The sequence below is a fragment of the Falco biarmicus genome, chromosome 4 (genome assembly GCF_023638135.1).
Source record: "Falco biarmicus isolate bFalBia1 chromosome 4, bFalBia1.pri, whole genome shotgun sequence".
NCBI lineage: Eukaryota > Metazoa > Chordata > Aves > Falconiformes > Falconidae > Falco > Falco biarmicus.
This window is the reverse complement of record NC_079291.1, coordinates 108,794,937-108,815,853: the sequence shown is the minus strand read 5'-3', so window position 1 is coordinate 108,815,853 and position 20,917 is coordinate 108,794,937. Positions and strand designations below refer to the sequence as shown.

Genomic DNA, 20,917 nt, shown 5'->3' with positions numbered 1-20,917 from the left:
TTTTTGTGTGTGTGTATGTGTGGAATCGCTTTGAGGCCCTTGATATAAAATCACGGCAGTAGCTGATGCAAAAACCGAACACTGGGGTCGAGTCTTTCTAAATCCCACGTCAGACCCACGGCCCTTCCCGAGACACCTCGGATCCCCCACCAAACGCCCGCTTGGTCTTGCACCATCCTCGGTGGCCACGTATAAGATGGCGGCAAAAACTTTTCCCGCAGCCGTTACAGCACAACCCTGGATTCTTCCACGGGCGAGAGCTGTCCCCACCCCTCGCCGTGCCGCCCGCTCAGGAGCTCCGCGGGGCCCCCTCGCCCCACCCCCCACAGGGCCCCGCCCCCCGGGCAGCAGCGCTCCGCCCCCGCAGAGGCTCCGCACGGGCCCCGCCGCCCGGCCCTCCGTGTGTCACCGCCCAGCAGCGGGGCGGGGCCGTGGGGTTGGCGGTGCCGGCCCGCCGGGCCCGCGGTTCGCTGCGCGGCGTGGCCTGGCGTGGTCAGTGCGGCCGCGGAAGGCGCGGGGATGTGAGTACCGCCGGGCCAGGGGAGTTGCTTGGTCGGTGGGAGGCGATTCTCGATGCGGCGAGCAGTGCCTGTCTGAGGCCTGCCGGACTTCGGTGCCCGCGGCCCGCTCCTTCCTACGTGCAGGGCCGCCGGGTGCGCCCACGGAGCCCCAGGGACAGCGGCAGCGTCGCTTCGCCGCCGCGGGCCCAGCCTCCCTCCGCCCGCGTCGGCATCGGCCGGCTTGGGCCGCCTGAGAGCAGCGGCGGAAAGCCATGGGGAGCCGCCGCGCTGTCGGCAGGCCGGCCGCCTCCCACTGGGGCGTCCCGTTGTCAGCCGGGGAGGGTGTCGGGAACGTCCCCTGCCCGCGGGGCCGCGGCCCGGTGGTAGGCGGGGGGAGGAAGGGGCCGGGGGCGCGTAGCGGCCCGTGCGTGGACGCGGGAAGGGGCCGAGGAGCCGGGCTCGGGCTTCGGGAGGCGTGCGCGCTGCGGGGCTCTGGTGAAAAACCTCCTTTGTTTTCGTGTTTGGTTAATGTGTTCCGTTTTGTTTTTAACGAGATTTTAAAAGGGTGTTTTTGAGCATGTTTACGCTGGCAGTAAGGGTGTTTATGTCTGTATTGTTCACCTGACAAAGGGCCTTCTGTCTTGCTCAGTGAGCGTGGAAATCTTTTGCAAAGTTCAGCTAATTCCGAGGGAGGGAGAGCGGGCAGGGCAGGGCGGCCTCAGCTGCTGGGACAGGCTGAGCGGTCAGCGCGCAGGTGTCCCTGGGGTGCTGGCGTGTGCCTCTGTGAGCGCAGGGCATGGCGCTGGCAGACCCTCCCTTTAACGGCTTGTCAAGGAGGGCTCTGAGCTGGCTGTGCCTTCTCTCCTCGTGTTTGGAGAATACAAGACTTCGGGCTGGGGGTAAAGAGAAACATCGGTTAAGGGTCACTGGCATGAGTTCTAGAGCTGAGACCCTGTTCTGTGGTTGCGCTCTACACAAATACAAACCTCTTTACTGGTGCTGAGCTGGTCACAAAATGATCTCTTGCTCCTAGGAAGGGATCCTAGAAATCTTTCCAACCTAGTGGTGTTAAAGTGTCGTGTCTATGAGCAGCGTACTTTGTTTTTTTCAATTGTGTTTTGATACAGACTCTAAAATGTGGGTCTAGTAACACATTTGTTGAAGGTGATGTTTGTAAAACTGGATTCACTTTCTAAGGTAGAGGTGCTGCTTGATGAACTTGGACACATGAGGGGAGTGAATCCCATGTTTCCATTAAAGTCTGCGATGATCTTTATGTGCATAACTCATTAGTATGTTCTTCAGCCTTCAGTTACTCTTTTTTTTCCCCCACTACTGGTCAGGTCAAGAGTTTAACTGTAATGGTTGGAAGTGAGGGATGTTACTCTAACTGCTCCTCAGCAGCAGGGTCAGGGAAACAACCAAATTTTTCCTTCAGTAACCATTGGAAATAGCATCCTTGGGAACCGTTCCTAATACAAAGTTGGTATTAGTAAGGATTCTAATTTTTAATTTAGGATTGTAGTGAAGAAAAAAAAATCAGCTTTGTAAACAGTTGCTAAAAATGGTGACTAGTTTCTTTTTGGCTTTTCAAGGCCTCACAGAACTGAGTTGTATGAGGATCCTCCATCGGCATGCTGGCCTATCGTATATTCTCCAGACTACAACATCACGTTCATGGGACTTGAGAAACTGCATCCATTCGATGCAGGGAAATGGGGAAAAGTAATCAACTTCTTGAAAGGTAAAATAACAGAAGATACCTCTTAGACCAACATTTGCACAAAAGCTAATAGGAATTATGTAATTAGTGCAGACATTAATAATTGCCACTGTAATAGTGACTTTACATCTTCATTGCTCATTCTGTAGATTTAAGCCATGTCCTTTAATCATATCTGGAGTGCTTTAGTATTCTTATATATTTGCAGACTTAAATATTAACAAGTTAAATTGATAGTGGGATTTCTGAGGTGGTTTGGATGTTGTGTTACATGGTGGTGAAGATCTTGTCTGTGAAGTATTTAAATGATGAAATTGTAATGTTAGAGCAAACATACCACACCAGTGCTTTTTAATACAAAGGTTTGTTTCACAGTCCTTTGAAAATGTATTTTGTAGCGTGCTCCATTAAATGAACCCACAATTTTGGTTTCAGCTTTGTCATGCTGTTTATGAAGACTAAAATGTGATTCAAAATTCAAGTTCATGAAATTATTTTTCTCCCCAGAGGCAGAATAGTACTGGTCAGAGTAACTAGTTTGTTTCATTTAGATCTGGCCCAGAGCTTTACAAGACTGAGTAAAAAGGAGGAGGGAAAAATATGAGCATAGCGATGTTTTAGACCATCTTGAAATATTTCTGGTCTTTGTGATTTGAATGAAAGCATGAAGTAAGCAGAATTTCATTGCTTGGCTTTTACAAGAAACATTCATACAGGACATCTGAGAATTATTTCCATCTCTGAAGTAAGCACCAGAATCTTGACTTGCAGCCTAGCCCGTTAGGTGCAGAATGCTAGAGCCTTATGGACGTAGCACAGGGTGCCATGTTTTAATACTTAACAGGTTTTTAACGATTCAAAGACTTTCAGTTCTAGATTGATGTATGAGAGCAATATTTCCTTTTAAGTTTCCTCTTGAGGATAGCTGCTGTTTGCAGTTACAGTTTTGTCTTTCTTTAGAGGACCAAGCCTGGCTCTAAAACAGGACGTGGACTTCAGTTTTGTATCAGTGAATGGAAAATCCTTCCTGTGTTGGCTGCAAGCTTACAAATGGTCTAGCTTGCAAGATCTGAATTGCAGTTTGGGAGTACTTTGTATAGCTTGCTATAGCCTTGTGCTGCCATTGCTTAACACCTGGTGTAGCAAGAGCAGGGTCATTCCTTGTGGCTTGTGAAACTACAGGTGTTAAGGACTGGTTTGTTGCTGCGTGTAACTCAGTTATTCAACTTGGACTGCAGACAGTGTGTTGGCGGCAAATGGCACTTTCCAGGCTGAAAGATAAGTGCAGCTTGTATAAATCCATTCTTTATCAACCTTATGATATTACTCTGATAATGTTTGGGAAGAGCTTTGAAACACCTCTGGTGACAGGCAGAATGCTTTGTGATGGTGCTCATTGCTGTTGGAAGATAAAGGCAGAAACACATTAAGGAAGTACAAATGTAAGAACCAAGATTGGGATCAGGGCCTATAAAATCTTGGAATCTCTTCTTCTAAAGTTTAAGCTTGTGATCAAGTTAAAAAAAAAAAAAAAGGGCTTTTTCTCTGGCCAAGGCAAAGGTGGTCCAAGAGCCAGGCCTCTTCCATTTATGTGGTTGATGACTCCTTCAACTGATGGTCTTTTGCAGTTGGAAGTATTGCCCTTCTGGCTTTAGGCTGTCTTGTATTAATTTAGCCAAGGCTAAACAAATTCTAACACTCCATTTAGTAGCTGAGTTTTGGATCTTCCCTCTGTCAACCTTAATTAAGTCTTGGGTTCGATGGCTGTTTTCTTAACTAATCAAAACCTTTGCCTTTCTGCTCCTGCTCTGTGTCGTCTTTTCCTCTAGCTCTTTTCTGCGTGGTGTCCACTCTTTACTCTTTCACAAAAAAATCAGTTTTCCCAATTGTTTTACTCTCCTTGCTTTGTGAAGGAGAGAAGCCACAGGATACCTTAAGGTGCTCTTGGTTTTCTCTGGCTCTTTGACAACTCTTGGCAACAGCTGACGTACACTGTTCCCTATCATCTTCTAGCAAATTACCAGTGAAAGTCTTTCTACAGTTACCTTCTCCTTCGTCAAGAATGAAACTGTTAGCAGTTTGGCTTTCTGTCTGACACCAGTGAATGAAATGTTTCTCAAGGCTCAGTCAGGAGAGATGTAAGCTTGCCAAAACAAATATTGTTGCAGGTGCCATTCTTGTATAACACTTCAGAACAAAATCTCTCACATTTGTGAGTTGCTTTCTTCCTCCTCCAAGTATAAAGTTAGAAAAAAGTTACGGTCTTAGAAGACTGCAGCCATGCAGCAGTTAAATATCAAAATTTGTCTGGGAAGATCAGCATGATGCCTTGTATCTGTTGTTTGTAATGATCATATGCAAAACAGCATTGTTTTTCTGCACTGCTTGGCTTTTGTAGTTGACCCTAATTTGAACTTTCTGGCGAGTATGCCCAGATGTATGTGTTCAAATGTATTGTCTATAATCACATTCTGAAATCTTGGAGTGATATTTTGTACCTTGCTCTTATAAAACTAGGTTTTAAAATAAACTACCTTTTGCTCTCTAAGGGGAAGAAATAATTGCTGTCATTAGTATTTCTTGAAATCAAATGGAGGTAGGGGTGTGACAGAAATACCCTAATTAAGCATGTTTGCTTCTATGAACATCCAGGCAATTATTTTGTTTGGGTTTGGTTTTTTTTTTTAATTCTACTCTGATGTAGGGAATTAAGTATTAGTGTCATCTGTGGAATTAAAGCATGTTTAAAAATGATGAGTATTTGATGGTATGAACACCAACGTTTCCCCAGTATGTCATGCCCTAGACTGTAAGGAGTCTTGTGATTCTTTTGTGTCTGTCCGTCTGCTGTGACTACCTGTCTCTTCTTTCAGTTTAAACAAGAAGTTACCATGTTTACAGAAAGCTTTCAGAGTGTATCAGAATTTAGGATATACATGCTACTTTAATAGCTTAATATGTATAGAGGATATGTATTTGGGAAATTAGTAAACTCTGAGTAAACAAAAGTTGTTTCAGTGCTTTACATTACAGATGAATTTATCACGTAAAGGTCAAAGCAGCTTCTTTGGCAGGGTGGAATATAGGAAGTTAAGCAGTGGTATACAATGCCAATTGTTATTTCTCTCCTGTTTCAGAAGAAAAACTAATTGCAGATGACTTGATTGTACAGGCACGGGAAGCTACTGATGAAGATCTCTTGGTTGTTCACACAAGGCGCTACCTTAATAAATTAAAGGTGCTGTACATATTAAAGTGTTTTTCAAGCAAACTGTCTGGAATTAGTGTCAAAGGCAACAGATATCCTACTGGATTTGTTTTAGAGTCAAGATTACAGATTATGGGATGGTGTATTTTGATATCGGTAACATTGTCATTGAGAATACTGAAAGAAAAACATAGAAATGGTAGGCAATTCATAGTGTAGAGGGTCTACCATGCTCCACAGGTGACCTGAAATGATATTTCAGGAAGGTTAAATGAACACAAGGAAGATTTTAATGTTTGAGATGTAGATAATATTCTCCTTTGTACCAGGGTTTTAGTTTCAAAAATGTAAATCTTGATTTACTTTGGTAAAATGCAGTTCTGCAATTGAAAAAACATTGGAGAGCACTAAAAAGGAGTACTTAATCTGATGTTTTATAAAGCAAGTATTGTTTTATGGGTTTGGGCTTTATGTAATCTCAAAGGAGCATCTGTGCAGGGATTCTGTTGTGCGGGGAAGTACTGGCTTCATACTTAGACACTGCCAGTGTAGGGGAGTGTGGAGAGAGTAGAAGGATCAGTGTAGGGGCATAACCTTGCATGTTACCTGTGTGTGAAGGTTTCCAATACCAGTTCATACAGGATTACATATTCACAGGGGATAAAGAGCTTTCATTGGGTATTTCTAAGTGAAACATCCATTTGTTAAACTTCAGTGTAACTTTAACACATAAACATGTGAGATCTCTGTTTCTGAATATATTCAGTTGTCTGTAGGTGGAATTGGATGATAGATGAGCACAGGTGACGTTGCTTTTATTTTGAAACTCTTTATTTAGAGGGCAGAGAAGGGATTTGCGTGAAAAATAATCTTCCAGTTCATATTCAGAATAAGTTATTTTGAGTCACCTTTGCCCTTCCACAGTGAAAGAGTCCTTGTACTTCTATTTCTGGAATATTTTATTTTTGTGTGTAAGAGACCTATTTGTGTGAACTTTTTACACTCTTTTTCTGAGTTCTCTTATGCTTCCTCATTCAGTGCTATAAAGTTAGTGCAATTTCGTACATCCTTAGATGTGAACTTATTGCAGCTGTTCTTGATACTGAGCTTTTAATTCCACAGAGCCACCCACCTCTTTTTACTGAATCACTTCTTTGAAGCAGGGTGTAGTAATGTGCATAGCTTACTTTGGAATACCATAATAATATTTTTAGTACCTGCAGGATGGCTTCATAGGGAATTGTCTATATAGTTTGTGTCTTGGTGCATTCAGATGTGTTTAGTTGTGTATCTCCCCTTCCCCTTTTCTTGAGAGAGTATTTCCTGCAACTGCAAAAACTGGAGGATGTTGTACTAGTCACGCCAGTAAATTCCTGCCAAGAAGCGAAGATAAAAATCCTTAGTTGCAAATGAAAAATAATGTGGCTTGACATGAAAAGGCTGTGGGTACCATCCATGTTGCCTCATCCCAAGTCTTCTTTGTTATTTGTTTTGGTTTTCTTTTAAATCCAGAAAAATACAAATTTACCAGTAAATGGCATAGTTCTGTGTTAGATCAGCTCTGAAGACAACAAAGGTGCTTGTGTTTCTGGGAATGCCTAGGTCTCTTAAAATAATTAATTACTTGAGTATTCTCCATTTAAAATTTGAGCATGAATTTGGTAGGAAATTCCATACGCTTGTAAGAAGAGGTGGTGTGTAGTATCTTAGCAGCAGCAGCAGCTGGCCGGGGGCTGGCTGAAGAGAAACAGAAGGGTGTGCACAAAGTAGAACAAACTGTACTGGAAATCAGTCCTGTGTTGGAAGGAAGATCTCCTGTTTCCCTGCTATAGGTAATATGACTAGTCCTTACAACAAAATTTGACCTTTTGAATTGAGGTGATTCCCCCTCAGTTATTCCTTTGAAGAATCTGGATCTCTAAGGAAATGACTGGACTTTGGATAATATGCTTGCAGTACTTTTCCACTTTACTGCCTTTTTCTAGTGTTACGTAAAGTAATGAATTTCCAGCGTATCAAAGTTCTGAAACTTTGAAGGAGATAGGCAGTGAGGTTAAAGCTAGTTTCAGACCATGTGATCAATCAATTAAGTTTTTACATTTTAATGTTTTATAGATTTGAAAATTATGTGGGTTTACAAATAAAAAGTTAATCATTTTAATATAAGTGTAATTTTTTATGCCTAGTGAACAGTGGAGTGATGTGATTATAGGGAGTATTTTCTGGTGCTTGTGTGCTTTGACACTTGCCCGGTCATGTGAGCACATCTGCCAAGAGACCAGAGGTCCCTGCCTGTTTGTCACAATGTGGTACTGGCAGCCTGCCTGGGAAGGTGTTAGGGCTCTCAGGAATGAAGGAAGTAGAAGCAGGCTAGTAAATTAGTTGGTTCAGCCTGTAATACTTGTGACTTTCAGGTGTGCAGCCAGCACAGAATGCATCTTGGGCTGTGTGCATTGCAATAGTAACCACAGGTGGCTTGGCAGCTGGAAGTGTGGTTTTGGTTTGGATAAGATGGGCATCTTCAGAAGCGCTTAAAATTTTTCTGTCCAGTTCCTCAGTTCATGCAGTTCTTGTGCTGTTGTTTGTTGTCTCTGTTTCCTCCCTACATTGTGTTTTTTCCTTGCTCAATTTTTTTCAAACGTCATTAATGACAGATTTATTAGGCAAGTGGTGCTTTGCTGTAAAACATTAATTTAAAAGGTCATGAGGGCAGATACATGTATTTGATCCTTTTTACCTAAATTTTCATGTAACTGTTAATGTGTCAGTAAAGGTCTTTAAGAATATACAAAAATATTTTGTCAAGATAATAATATTTGAGTATATTTGGAGAAAACACTGAACAAGAATAGTCACAGGGTACAAGGTCTGACATGTTTCAGTATTTAAACAGCTGTGCAAATGCTGTAGGGCATCCTTGGCAGCTAAAGCAACTAGCAAACCTCTCTCTTAAGAATAAGGTCGCATTTGGTTGACAGTTGTTAGTTTCTTTTTAGTGTTATCAACTCCTTGGTTGGGAGACTGATGCACCAAAATTGTTTTTTGTCTGCTTCATTTTCTTGGGTGTGTCACCTGGCTGTCATCAGTTTCTACTAATCTTAGTGCGTTCATAACTTGCCCTGGAAATTTTTGTGAAAATTACAAGCTTCCTACTCTCCTTTATGATTTTATCTTACGTTAATTCAAGCGAAAACCATACTTTCTTTATATGAAGATAGACTCAGGCAAGCTTCTAAATATATAATCATGTTAATTGCGTGGTGTTAGACTTCTAGGTCTGTGAATTTTCCCTTGAAGCTGGAACTAGCTGCAGGAGCATATCAAAGATTTAAACACAGTGTAAATCTAGATACTAAAGAACAAAATTTCATTATTTTCTTTTTTAAAAAAATTGACAGGTTGGCTATTTTATAATATTGAAATGAAATGAATGCATAACAAAAGGCAACACACCAGAGGTTGGTTTTGATCATTAATGTGCTGCTTGTATTAACTCAGAATGTATCAGCACAAAAGCCAACTACTTTAGCTTTATCTTCCTAATATTAGTTTTTCAGTTTAACTTTTAGTCCTTGAACACTAACAGTTTTTTAGGTCATTTAACCTCACTAAAAAGAGTTCTCATAGTTAAGGAATTAAAGTTAATAGTAGTAATACTTTATAAGTAAAGTCCTGCTAGAATAGCCTCATTAAATGTGTATGTTGTTACAGAGTTTGGGTTTAAGCAAGGAAAATTAAGAATACTTTAAGTTGTTTGGGTTTTTTTGGTTTTGTTTGGTTGTGGTTTTGGGGTAACATCTTGGTTTAGTGTTACACTTCGACACAATTAATGATACTGCCTAGTAGTTAATACAGTACAAGGCATGTGTTAAAGCAAAATGTACCTGGTAAAGGGTTAACCTGACTTCTTCATTCCTTCTAAGAAATAAGGGAGTGAATTTTTTTTGAAAACTGAAACTTAAATTCATACATTGAATTATTTATCCAGAACACAGGAAGGTGAATAATTTAACAAGTCTTACGATATTAGCAAATGAAATGGAGAAGTTAAATGGAGTTGATAACTAAAAAGAGTAAGTGAAGGCATGTTATCGAATAGTGTTTATCTGTGATTATTTTTCTTCCCTGAATCCAGACCAAGTTTTAATTTCTGTTAAGTTAAATAATTACATGTCTACAAAACTGTCTTAAGAGATTCAGTAATTTGATGATGGCTGAGAGCAAGTATCTACCAAAAGAAATAGTAACTGATATTTTTCTGGTATATGCAATTAGAAAACAAAAAATAATGATTGTAAATAAAACAAAAAAAATGAAGGGTTTGTTCTCTTTCAAAGAAAACTAATGCATGTGAAGGCTTGTGTTATGGAAGCCAACTGATTGCCTGAAAAATGTAATTAATGTAGTCCTCACAGATTGAAAATAATTTTTATTTTTACAACATGAAAAACTATACAGTTATATAAAACCAATTAATTTTGATTTCTTTTTTGAGTATATATGTAGTTCTGAGATTTTATTGCAGGAAATGTTGGAAAACAAAATTAACACACTGAAGGAAAAAAGTGCGAAACTATCCACAGTTTGAGGCAGTGTGTTCTCTGTTAATATAGTGGTGTGTTTTGAGAAGCATTTTCTTTAGTCTGTAGCTGCATTCTTGAACCCCAAGACTTTCCTCATAGTCAGATGACTTTTCCCCTGTATGTAAGGAATTACATAAACATAGTAAAGGACCAAGTCTGTAGCTGTGAATGTCTTTGGGCTTGGTACTGTTCTGTAAATGTTCTCAGCTGTAAAGAGAAGGCTTTGTTTACTCTTTACTTCTACCATGTGTGGTTTTCTTGCTTTCACTTAAAAACCTGCAGCAGCTTATGTGTTAATTTGGGTCTTTGTTGTTTCCCCTTCTTCCTGTTGAGATTAAATTTTTTTTAAAACTGTTAAAATTTTTCTTCCTCAAATTTTGTTTTTGTTTGATTATTGTTTGCATTTGAGGTCAAAATTTATTTTATCCAAATGTGACCTTTCCAATTCCATTTTAGAACAACAGGATTGAATCTAGGGGTTTTTTTCGTTGTGCTTGTTTAAAAGTGAAAAGATACTGTAAAAGGACCTTTATCAAGGTTGACTGTATTACAAAATATTTAAAGTGCTTTGTTAATGATGTAGAGCTGATAGTATGGTAACAGAATAATGTCTTTACAAATATAAAAGTAGTAAGAGCTTAAAATGAACTGTTGACAAAATATGGTTAGTAGTTAAGAACATTATGAATGATGCCGCTCCTCCACCCCACCCAACAGTATTTTGTACTTGAAACTCTGATAACAGGGAAGCCAAAGTATCTTAAGGTATTTTTCGAATATCAGAGGACTCTGAAATTGGCATGTGATTGTTGTTGGTTAAAATTGACCACTTGTACATCCTGTCATTTGTAAACAGACAGCTAGTGGTAATCAGGCAATGAATGTACTGAATCTAGTTAAATTTCCTAGTGTTGAAGAAAATAGGATCTATTCAGAATCCTTGTACAGGGTGTCAAATTCTCTGTACCTGAATGTTTCAGTATTGGTTGAAGAGGTATATTCTTGTTTGTGAGTTATGTTTTGATATATATTTAGAAGTGTTATCGCTGGTAGCAATGTTTGTAGAAGTTCTTTGAATAATCTCTATGTGTTTGCAAAAAAAGCATTTACATATTGCAAATATTTTGTGTTTTAACCTTCAAATTGTGTTCTTGATGATACGACTTCTTAACAAAACGTTTCCTTGAAACATTTTCCAGAAGTTTTTAATATGCTAAATAAATTTTAATCAGTTCTCAATGCTAAAATTGGCACTGTGTGTTCACTAAAGTATTTGAACTTCTTAGTTGAGTTGTCTGTTTTTCTTTTCTCCTTGGTGTATCCTTTTGACTTGACACAGGAAAAGATATTTTAGGTTTGAACAATATATCAAGCGTAGCTTGCTGTTAGTACTGCTGAAGGACGCTTTACAGTTCTTCCTCCCAATCCTAGGGGTATTAGATTTTCTGAAATACTAGCTTGCTGAAAAATTGCTGATTTCTTACCACTTGATGCTAAAATCTGAAAAACTTAGTGGTGGTGATTGAAAGGGATGGTTCTCGTAGTTAACAACTCGAGGGCAAACCTCTTTGGAAGTTACTAATAAGGACTGTTGTGGTCACCTCTATCTAAAAATATTAAAAATCTTGCTAAGGACCAGTGAGTTCCTTTTCAGTAAATAGCAACCGATGAAAGATCTAAACATCATCATTAAATTAGGCTACATTAATTGGAACCTTTTTTCCCTTCCTTGTAGTGGTCATTTGTTGTGGCTACAATCACAGAAATTCCACCAGTTGCCTTTCTTCCCAATTTCGTTGTTCAAAGAAAAGTTTTGAAGCCTCTACGAACCCAGACAGGAGGAACAATAATGGTAAGGTGCTCTTGATTCACTTCGCTCATATTTAAACTTGTTGATCAAAACTATAAACCTGTGAGTTGTAATATTTTGTATAGCTCAAAGGCTTCAGCCCTGGAGGCCTGTCAAGGGAAGTGAGTTAGTGTGCAGTCCTAAACATGAGCAAAGTTTGCTGCTTGTTAGCCACTGCCAAGGTGAAGGACATACCCGGTTTAATGGTCTATAATTTGCGGAAGCATAAGAGACAATGAGGGGTGGCTTGGGCAAGCAGTGATAGGTATGGCAGGACTTTGGCAAATGCAGAAACTGAATTAGTTTTGCACAGCATTCAAATACAGGCAAATTCTAGGAACGGGAAGCTTCAAAACTGGTAGTATAGAACCAATTTGTAAAGCACATATTTACCAAACCGCTCAATACTGTCTGGGAAGAGATGCATGGTTTGGTGCTCTTGAGGCTAGGTGAGTGTTTATATTTAAAAATCATACCACCTTGCTCATTTTAATGATTAAAGTTAAGTTCATCTATTTTTTTCTATTGTAAACACTACATAAGCAGCTCAGCTGAACTCAAATGAGATGTAGCCCATTTCACCTTAACAGAATTGTTTTCTACTTTAGTTATATTAGTGCTGTGGTCAGAAGAGCTGTGCAAGTGTTGCCAGATATTTAATTTTGCATGAGGATTGCCATTAGAGATACTGAGGAAGTAGGAGGAAAGAAAATGGTTAATAGATGGAGCCAAGAAGGAGAAGATGCCTTCATAATTGTAAGCTGGTAATTAATGGAACCTTTTCTGCCCTTTTTATCATTCATTGTCATACTAGAGCTAGAGTTCAGAAACAATACAGCGTGATGCTGCAGGAAGGTGGTAGCAGTTCTGATCTCTCTTCGCAGGCACTGAGCTGTAAATGTTATGTAAATGGAAGACAAAGAAACCTATCTGAAATCATTAATATTATGGTGCAAATAGATCTTTGCTGCATTTTAGCTCTTCTTCCTGAAGGGAGCTGTTACAGTGGGTGCATGTGAAAAGGATGGAAGCCCATGTTGCTTTTTTGGTATCTGTTTGAAGCCAGTTATTGAAGAACAGTATTCTGTGAGTTGGCAAACCTTTCAGAGTAGGTCTGTGCCAGCTGTGAGAATACAATTTATTGCATCCACTAGATATTAAAGGTGAGCGAGACTGGGAAGGCATAAATGAATAATAAAGTAATGGCATTATTTTCAGAAATAGGCTAATAGGTAGCTTCCCATTTCTGTCAACAGAAATGTAGGTACTTAGTTATCTGCACTGGAATCAAGGTTTCTTATTTTTAAATGCTTACCTTTGTGGATGTATCAAGAATTCATTAAAGATAATAACGCAGAGTTCTTCTGTGACTAGTGCATAAAAGGCAGCGCAGCATGGTTTTCAGAAACAACAAAAAGGTTGAATCTGTGTCTGACCTATTAGAATGATGTGAGTGAGCCCAAACATTTAGTGAAGCAGTTCTCCACGTTTTCTTTAATTTTGTGGGGCTGACCTGAGATTAACTGTTGTTACTATCATTTGTGTGTATAACTGGATTTGGGCACTGTTAAGTTTCAGCCCTCTTGGGTTTACTATGTGAAATGAAAATAGAGAGCCAGTTGTTACTAGTTTATTTTATTTTTTTAAGGCAAGATGAAGTAGGCTGCTTTTCTGTTGTATTTACTTTTTTAATGATAGAGCTACTCAGTGTCTGATTCTTTATAGGAAAAAAAAGTCAGGTTCTTACTCTGTTGTTAAATCTGTGTCCCATCCAGCTGATGTGTTTACAAGTGTGTATGTAAAAGTAACTCTGCCAGTTGTGGGGTTTTTGTTACCGAAAGGTAGTAGAGAAGGGAATAGAATGGACTGGACAACTTGTGACTGGTTATCTACTGTTAAGATTCAGAAACATCTTTTAACAGTGCCATTTAATTGTTTTAGGCATGTCATTGTAACTCCCTGTGTAATATCCAAAATTCTGGTCACAGGTATTTAAAAATCTGGAGCTCTTAAAGAGTATGTCCTCATGTTAGAGCTGTGTTGCAGACTGGTGCATTTTATTGTTTGTAATGGGGAATGTTATGTTTACATGAAGTAGTTCTTTGTGACAGTGTGAAGTACTCAGGGTAGCTGCAAAATACGCATGTGTTCAGAAAAATCCTGTTTATGATGGGAAGCGTAGGTGAGAATTTTAATAGTAGCAAAGGAAGATTTCTAGCAAGCTTTTGAACACGGGGATAGTAGAGGGAAACATGAAAAAGTCACTTTCTTGATGCTGAAATTGTAATGAAATGAGTATGCTGCTTATTGCTCTGAGCTGTTAAATGAAAATGGCCAGTGGTTTCTTCCTAGATCATTAGGACGATAGTAAATCCTGTGACATTTACCATGTTCAAGTATCCTTACAGGTTGCTGAGTCTGGTTTTAATTCAGGCTTGTGAGTGGCAAGTGTCTTTTTATAAAATAAAAATTGTATATATCTTGCCCAACTTGGACTCCTTCTCCAACTATTGTTCTTGCCTCTTAAATCCTATTTCCTAGTTCTGCTTTAATTCTCTTGTGTTGCTTTGTCTTCATGGATGTACATGTTATTTAAAGTCAGAGAATAGTGAGGTAAGGAAATACATGGAAGTATTTGTACGGTGTAACAATGTCTGCTTTTGTTGAAGCCTAAAAGCCTGCATAAGCATGAGAAAACCAGATAAACTACTGAAAATGTTAAAACAACCTTTAAGGACAGTTTAAGTATATGAGTTTGGAAAGAGCATGCTATGTTCTGGACAAATCTTTAGATTTACTGGGTTATGTTATATAGATATATATGTTATATAGATAACAAAAAGCACTAACCACTTTAGTAGGTGTTAACTGGCAAAAGCAGAGATAATAAAGCAGAACACAGTGAGTCTCCCTAATGCAAACTTGAATAAACCACCTGGAATACTTTCTTTTGGCAGTTTATCAGCAGGAGCTGGAGACACCAGCAAAACCAGTTTGGTGCTGTCTCTGTAGTCCTCTTGTTTTCAGTGGACTGCTGGGAAGTTCCGGGCTGGTTTGACTTCTTTTTTTTAAAAACAAACAAAACCCCACCAAACCAAGCCTGATGTTACAGACTGGATAGCAGCAGAGAGAAAGAATTCTGGTTTCATGTGGTTCATGTAGTTCAAGGTGCTTAAAAATTCTTGGTTGTCACTCACAGCCAAAGAAGCAGCTCCGTTCTGTCTCCATTTAGTCCTTCAGCATCACTTCAGACTCTGGTCAGTCTTCTCTTCTATGCTGTATTTCTGACTGCAGTCAGTAGTGGTTATTGAGATACGGGGCTTTGGTCTGCAAAGTCCTGTCCGAATAGGAATGTGCATAGTCTTATTATAGCTACCCTGTCTGTCTCTGCAATAGTTATGAGGAATGAAGGAAATGGTAGAAAAGTAATTGGGAAGGGTCTAGAGTTTCCTAGTATTGTAACTTGTATTTCTTGAGGGTTGGTCTTGACAGTACCTGTGTATGAAATTTAAAAAACTCTCTTTCAACTTGGTTCTAACTAGTCAATGCTCTCATATAGTTTTGTGATGTTTTTCATTGTGCTTGTGTTATGTTTAATTCATAAATGTGTGTTCACTAGTATTATAAATGTGGTCATGGAACAGAGAGAGACAATAGTGGTCTGTTATGTCTGTGTATCATGCCTCCTAAAATATGGATGACATCACTGATCACTTTTGGATTGATCTTGATGCCACACACTGTTATTTTTTCCTTTTTTGTTTTTCATTATGGGATAATGGATGCGTACTTTACAAGCAGTTTTGATTCATTAGATAATAACACTTGTGCAGTACAAGTCAGAAGTACAATCTTCTGCTATTCCTGATGGTCCCATTTATCATGAAAATTCCTGTTGAGTTTCTGTGCTTTTTAATGATTTAGTGATATGGTGTTGTGGCTTAATCCTGGCTGGTAATTAAATACCACACGGCCGCTTGCTCACTTCCCCCTCACCCAGAGGGATGGGGAGGAGAACTGGAATGTAAAACTTGAGGGCTGAGATAAGAACAGTTTAGTAATTGAAACAGAGTAAAAATGAAAGAACAATAATAACAACGACGACAATAACAATTAGAATGAAAAGGGGGAGGGAAAGAATAAAATCGAGAGGGAGAGGAGGAAGGAAACACGTGGTGCACAGCTGCTCACCGCCACCACCGATGCCCAGCCGGTCCCGAGCAGCGACCCCTGCCCCGGCCACCCCCAGGTACCTGTGCCAGGCTGCTGTCCCATGGTAGGGAATGGTATGGAATGCTGCTTGGGCTGGTTGGGGTCAGCTGGCCTGGCCGTGTCCCCTCCCAGTTCCTAGTGCCCCTCCAGTCTTTTCGCTGGCATAACTCCTAAGAAGATAATTAACTCCATCCCAGCTGCAACCAGGACATTTGGGAAGATTTGGTTATTGGTGAGGAATTTCTAGGAAGTATACTAAATCACAGATAATATGTTGTCTTTTCATGTATGATGTGTAATACGTTATTTCCATGATTATGGAAAAGAATAATCTGTTTTTCCTTTTTTTTTTAGTTGCATCTCTAGTAATATCTTTTTTTTTTAATATGACACTTAGGGAATACTGCAGTGAAGCACTTGGTTGACTCTTCCTGGCCAAAATAGGTTAGGTTCTTCAATTAAAATTTAATCATTTAAGCCCTGTGTATCTCTTCTGTGTCAATACCTTCCCTTCCCTGAATGTCACCTGATGTCAAAGAAAAGATACAGGCACAATTTTTCTGTACTGGGGGGAAAAGGATCGGTAATATTCTATACTAAGCCATGTTATATATTTTTCAAAGTAAGTCACAGGACACTTCATACTGTAGTGTTTTTCTGTCCCCTCTCCCAGCTTGAAGCTATGTTAATCTGTATTTTCAGGATTTCTACTTAAATGTTTCTCCTGTTTTTACATGAACAGGAAGGATATTGGGAGATTCTTGCTATTTTTTTACTTGTACCAACAATTGTACTTGCCCTTTTTCATTTGTCTGCTAGAGGTCGATGTTCATCTCTGTAAAGTGCAGTTGTAGATCTGTTCAACTGCCAGAGAATTAAATGCAGATGAAATACCAAAATTTTTTTCAACCAATTAGGCTGAAGATAGTTTTGTATGGTTTGTATTCAGCAAACTGATTCAATGACTTGCAGCGGTAAAACACACAAAAATTCAGTGGGCATATTCAAATGCCAAGTGTTCCATTTTGGAGGGGGGGAAGCAGACAGTGTTAAATGGTTGCCTCGTTAATTCATGAAGTTCTCACTGTAATTTTCTGAAGGCAGGAAAACTTGCTGTTGATAGAGGCTGGGCGATCAATGTGGGTAAGTACAAATAGTAGTGCCTTAAATGATACTTGAAATAGCGTGTTTAAAATCATGTTATTTCCATTTAGCATGATGTGTAATCTGTTTATAATAATAGAAAGTGACTGGGTTGTGTTTAACTAAAATCAGCTCTCAAGGAAAAAACGTGGAATATGTACTGGATTTGTTTTCTCATGCACGGTCACCCATACTGAGATTTTATAATCAAATAAAATTTTTTTTGAAAGAGAAAAAAGTTACCCAATAGTGATACAATATCATATATAAGGAAAAGTGTTTGGATCAAAGTAGTGGGGGAAAAAATGAAGAAAAATGTTTAGATTAAATGTAAATATTTCAATAATTACATTATTGTAATTATTAAATTATAAAATAATTTTCATAGAACTTCTCGTCAGCTAATTTATTTATTACTCCAGATCAAAGGATTGGTCCATAGGCTGGAGAGTGGGGCTGAACCTGTTAGTGTCTGTTTTTGGCTGTGCACTTTTTCCTGATAAGGACTTGATTGAACAAATTATGAAGAATATAGTGAATGTGAATCTGCTGTGCTGCTCGTTAACACACAGCAGTGAAAAATCAGCAAACTGTTGAAGCAATATTTTGTGTCATTTAAGACTTGGCTTGTTGTTTTCATACAGCTCATAAATTCTGGGATTTTCCATTTTTTGTTACACACATCTTTTACAAAATTAATATCCAATATTAAAAATTAAAAGGACATTCAAAAAAACCCTAAAAGCCTGTCATATTTACTGGTATGTAAACTGAGCTTGTTAAGTTTCTTCCTTAGATATTTGTAGTGGGTTTCTCAGTAAAAATTTCTAATTTATTATATAAAAAAAAATGTTTGGGGAGGGGGAGGTCTAAGTACTTTTTTTGTTAGGTGTATGTGTGTGTTTTAAAGAGGAATTCTTAAAGTTTCTTCTGGTCTGAGTGTTTGCAGAAGGCAATGGCATGTGCAAATAATGACAACACCGGACTACTTGGTTTGGGTTTTTTTTGACCTGGTGTTCAGCACAGAAATGAACTTTGTACAACTCCAGCATGCCTGGGGGAAGCTGAACTTCCAAAGCGTTGTTACAGGGTACCATGTGTGACATGTACATCTCTCAGTTCTTAGGGTGGTTGCTGGATGAAAGGGACAGTTCCCTTTAAGCTGGGCATCTGCAGATCCTTTGCCTGATGGTCTGATAGGCTATACTTAAGAAGATACATACAGAAACAGTGAGGTGTTTTGTGTTGCTAGGTAAGGGTTTAACAGCTCTAGGTGTGGTATTTGCTAAGGGGGAAAAAAAAAAGTGCCAGACATGCAAGTGATCTCTGTCTCTGTGCAAAGACTGTCAATGTTTAGTATCTAGCTTTTCACGTGTTCAACGTTTTTATGTTTAGGGGGTGGTTTTCATCATTGTTCAAGTGACAAAGGTGGAGGATTTTGTGCATATGCTGATATCACACTGGCTATAAAGGTAAGAAGTATTCTTAAACCAGTATTTTCTACTGTTTGTGCAAATAGAAAAAAATCCACATACTAATCTGCATCTTAATAGGAGAAAATAAAGCCATCTATAGATTGGTAGGAATAGGACAGTGGTGTGGTACTTGATGCTGTAGAACATAACGCATATGCAGTATTGTTAAGTGGAAGGGAAGAGTTGCAGGGGTCAGAATTATGAATGCAAATGAGAGCCACTACAGTTGCATTAGCAATGTCGCCTTGCAAAAAACCCACTCAAAATCAAACCAGATTGACTTTTAATATCCTCAGTGATAATTATCCTAGCTTTACAGTTGAATGTGAAAATTCCACAGTAGTTTCAATGGTTACAATCAAGATGAATGCAGAGACAGAAATCCTCTCCCTGAATCAAGCTGCACTGTGCAGTGCTCAGAGTGGTTCAAATTCATGAATAAAAATGTGAGTGTATCCATAATAATCACTCAGTGTGAGTGAATACATTTGGTATTTAGCTGTTGAGAGGCTGAAGCAAGAGCCTTCTGCAATTTGGGCTTATTTTTATCAAATGTACTGTGGTATATTTGTATACTAGAATATTTATAAAGTATCAGTAATAATCAAACATTAAAAAGCTGTAATGATTGCAGCACACTAGATGACATAACATCTAATTTCTGTTCCTGGTAATTTGCAGAAAAGTAATCCACAGTGTTCTATTTTCCCTACCATTAAAACGCAGACTAAGAAATTATAGTGGGTGACAGTTCATACAAAATCTATATTAAAGATAGTAGCTTGTCCAAGTTAAGATTCAAAGAATTAAAATACGTGTTTTTCATTGCAGATGTGGAATAAGAAATGAATTATGTTACTAAAAGTGGCTTTAATGCGTACAATCCCTACAGCAGCTTTTCCTAAATGGTGGATTTTATGCTTATTCAGTTGGATGCAATCACAGTGGACTGTTTCTTCCTTCCTGCGCTTGTGCTATCGTTTGTGTCTCATGAAGTTAGCTCTTCGCTGGTTTGGGGGTCTGTGCAGCTCTTGCTTCACCCTGTCCCCAGCCACAGTTGTTGCTGTTGCTTTCTCCATGCTGTCACTGGTTCTGCTGCAGCCTCTGACAGCACCAATGCCACAGTCAGCTTTATAATCCCTAGTTGGACCTGTCCTTTTCTGTCTGGCTGGTGTGGGACGCTGAGATGTGCCAGCCACACTGGTGTAGAGCCAGTATGGCTACAGCAGGGCTCCTTACCCTGGGCTCCGTTGTGTGACTCAGTGCCATTGGGCTCATGCCTCACTTGTGGAGCCTGTTGTACAAATTAGCATGGAATTCTGTAGAAGGATAGGTCCTTGATCCTATGTTGTGTCTGATACTTTGTGGGAGAAAGAGAAGGTAAGTGTCTTTATTCCCTCTCTTCACCGACTTTCTCTGCAGGTAAGCAGATAGACCTGCACAGATGACTGAAATGCATTTTTCATGCATATCATCTGGTGGAAATGTATAGGGTTTTTTACTGTATAACCACAAAAATCGTCTTTTTATGTCAAATAACTAGAGCTTTTGTAATTAAATATATTAGAATCATTTAGCCATTTATTTGGTGAATGAAATGAATAGACATGCACTACATCCAAATCAGAACAGTAATATGCTGTGCAAGCTTCAAGCCTGCAGTTTAATCTGTCATTTAACTTTGTAACTTTCTCCATCTTTTTATTTGTTTCTATATCCAGTTCCTATTTGAAAGAGTACAAGGGGTGTCTAAAGCCACAATTATTGATCTGGATGCTCATCAGGTGAGTAGCTTACTTATATTTCAAGCAAAACGTCTGCGGAATAGAAGTGTATGGCAAATACCATTTTCTTCTAATAGTCGTATAAACTGTCAACTGACAGAATACGAAGGTAGTCCTGGATGATGGAAACTGTGAACAGTTCAGTTTAATTACTTTATGGTCCAAAAGGCTGTTAAACCAGTTTAATGAAATTAAACTGAGTTCTAGCGCCATCATGTGGCTGGATGTAAAAATATTACGTACACAATCTCCAGTCAATCCCAGAAGAAACAAGAATCTCTTAAAACGGACTTGTGGTTAGTTAGTTCAGCATGCGTGATCGTTGCAGCAGCCTTTGCAGGGATGAATTTGACTTTCGGAGTTTTAATGGAAAGTCTGGCTTCAAGCTAGTGAAGTAAAGAATACATCACTCTTCACCTGGTAAAGTGACTTATTGTGGG

General features: G+C 39.1%; 1 protein-coding gene across 3 annotated transcripts in view; it reads left to right on the top strand.

Annotated features, from left to right (window-relative positions):
• Positions 1 to 392: 392 nt before the first annotated feature.
• The window catches only part of HDAC11 (histone deacetylase 11), a 30,851-nt gene continuing 10,326 nt past the window's right edge, over positions 393 to 20,917 (top strand). Inside the window, exons 1-7 of one of the 3 annotated variants that reach the window (XM_056337930.1) lie at positions 393 to 521; positions 2,096 to 2,244; positions 5,361 to 5,461; positions 11,750 to 11,866; positions 17,176 to 17,218; positions 18,614 to 18,690; positions 20,415 to 20,477. In XM_056337930.1, coding sequence (XP_056193905.1) covers positions 520 to 521; positions 2,096 to 2,244; positions 5,361 to 5,461; positions 11,750 to 11,866; positions 17,176 to 17,218; positions 18,614 to 18,690; positions 20,415 to 20,477 — 552 coding nt within the window. In that variant the 5' untranslated portion in view covers positions 393 to 519. The remainder of the gene's footprint in view (positions 522 to 2,095; positions 2,245 to 5,360; positions 5,462 to 11,749; positions 11,867 to 17,175; positions 17,219 to 18,613; positions 18,691 to 20,414; positions 20,478 to 20,917) is intronic. The other 2 variants (XM_056337931.1, XM_056337932.1) reach the window with 2 other exon arrangements.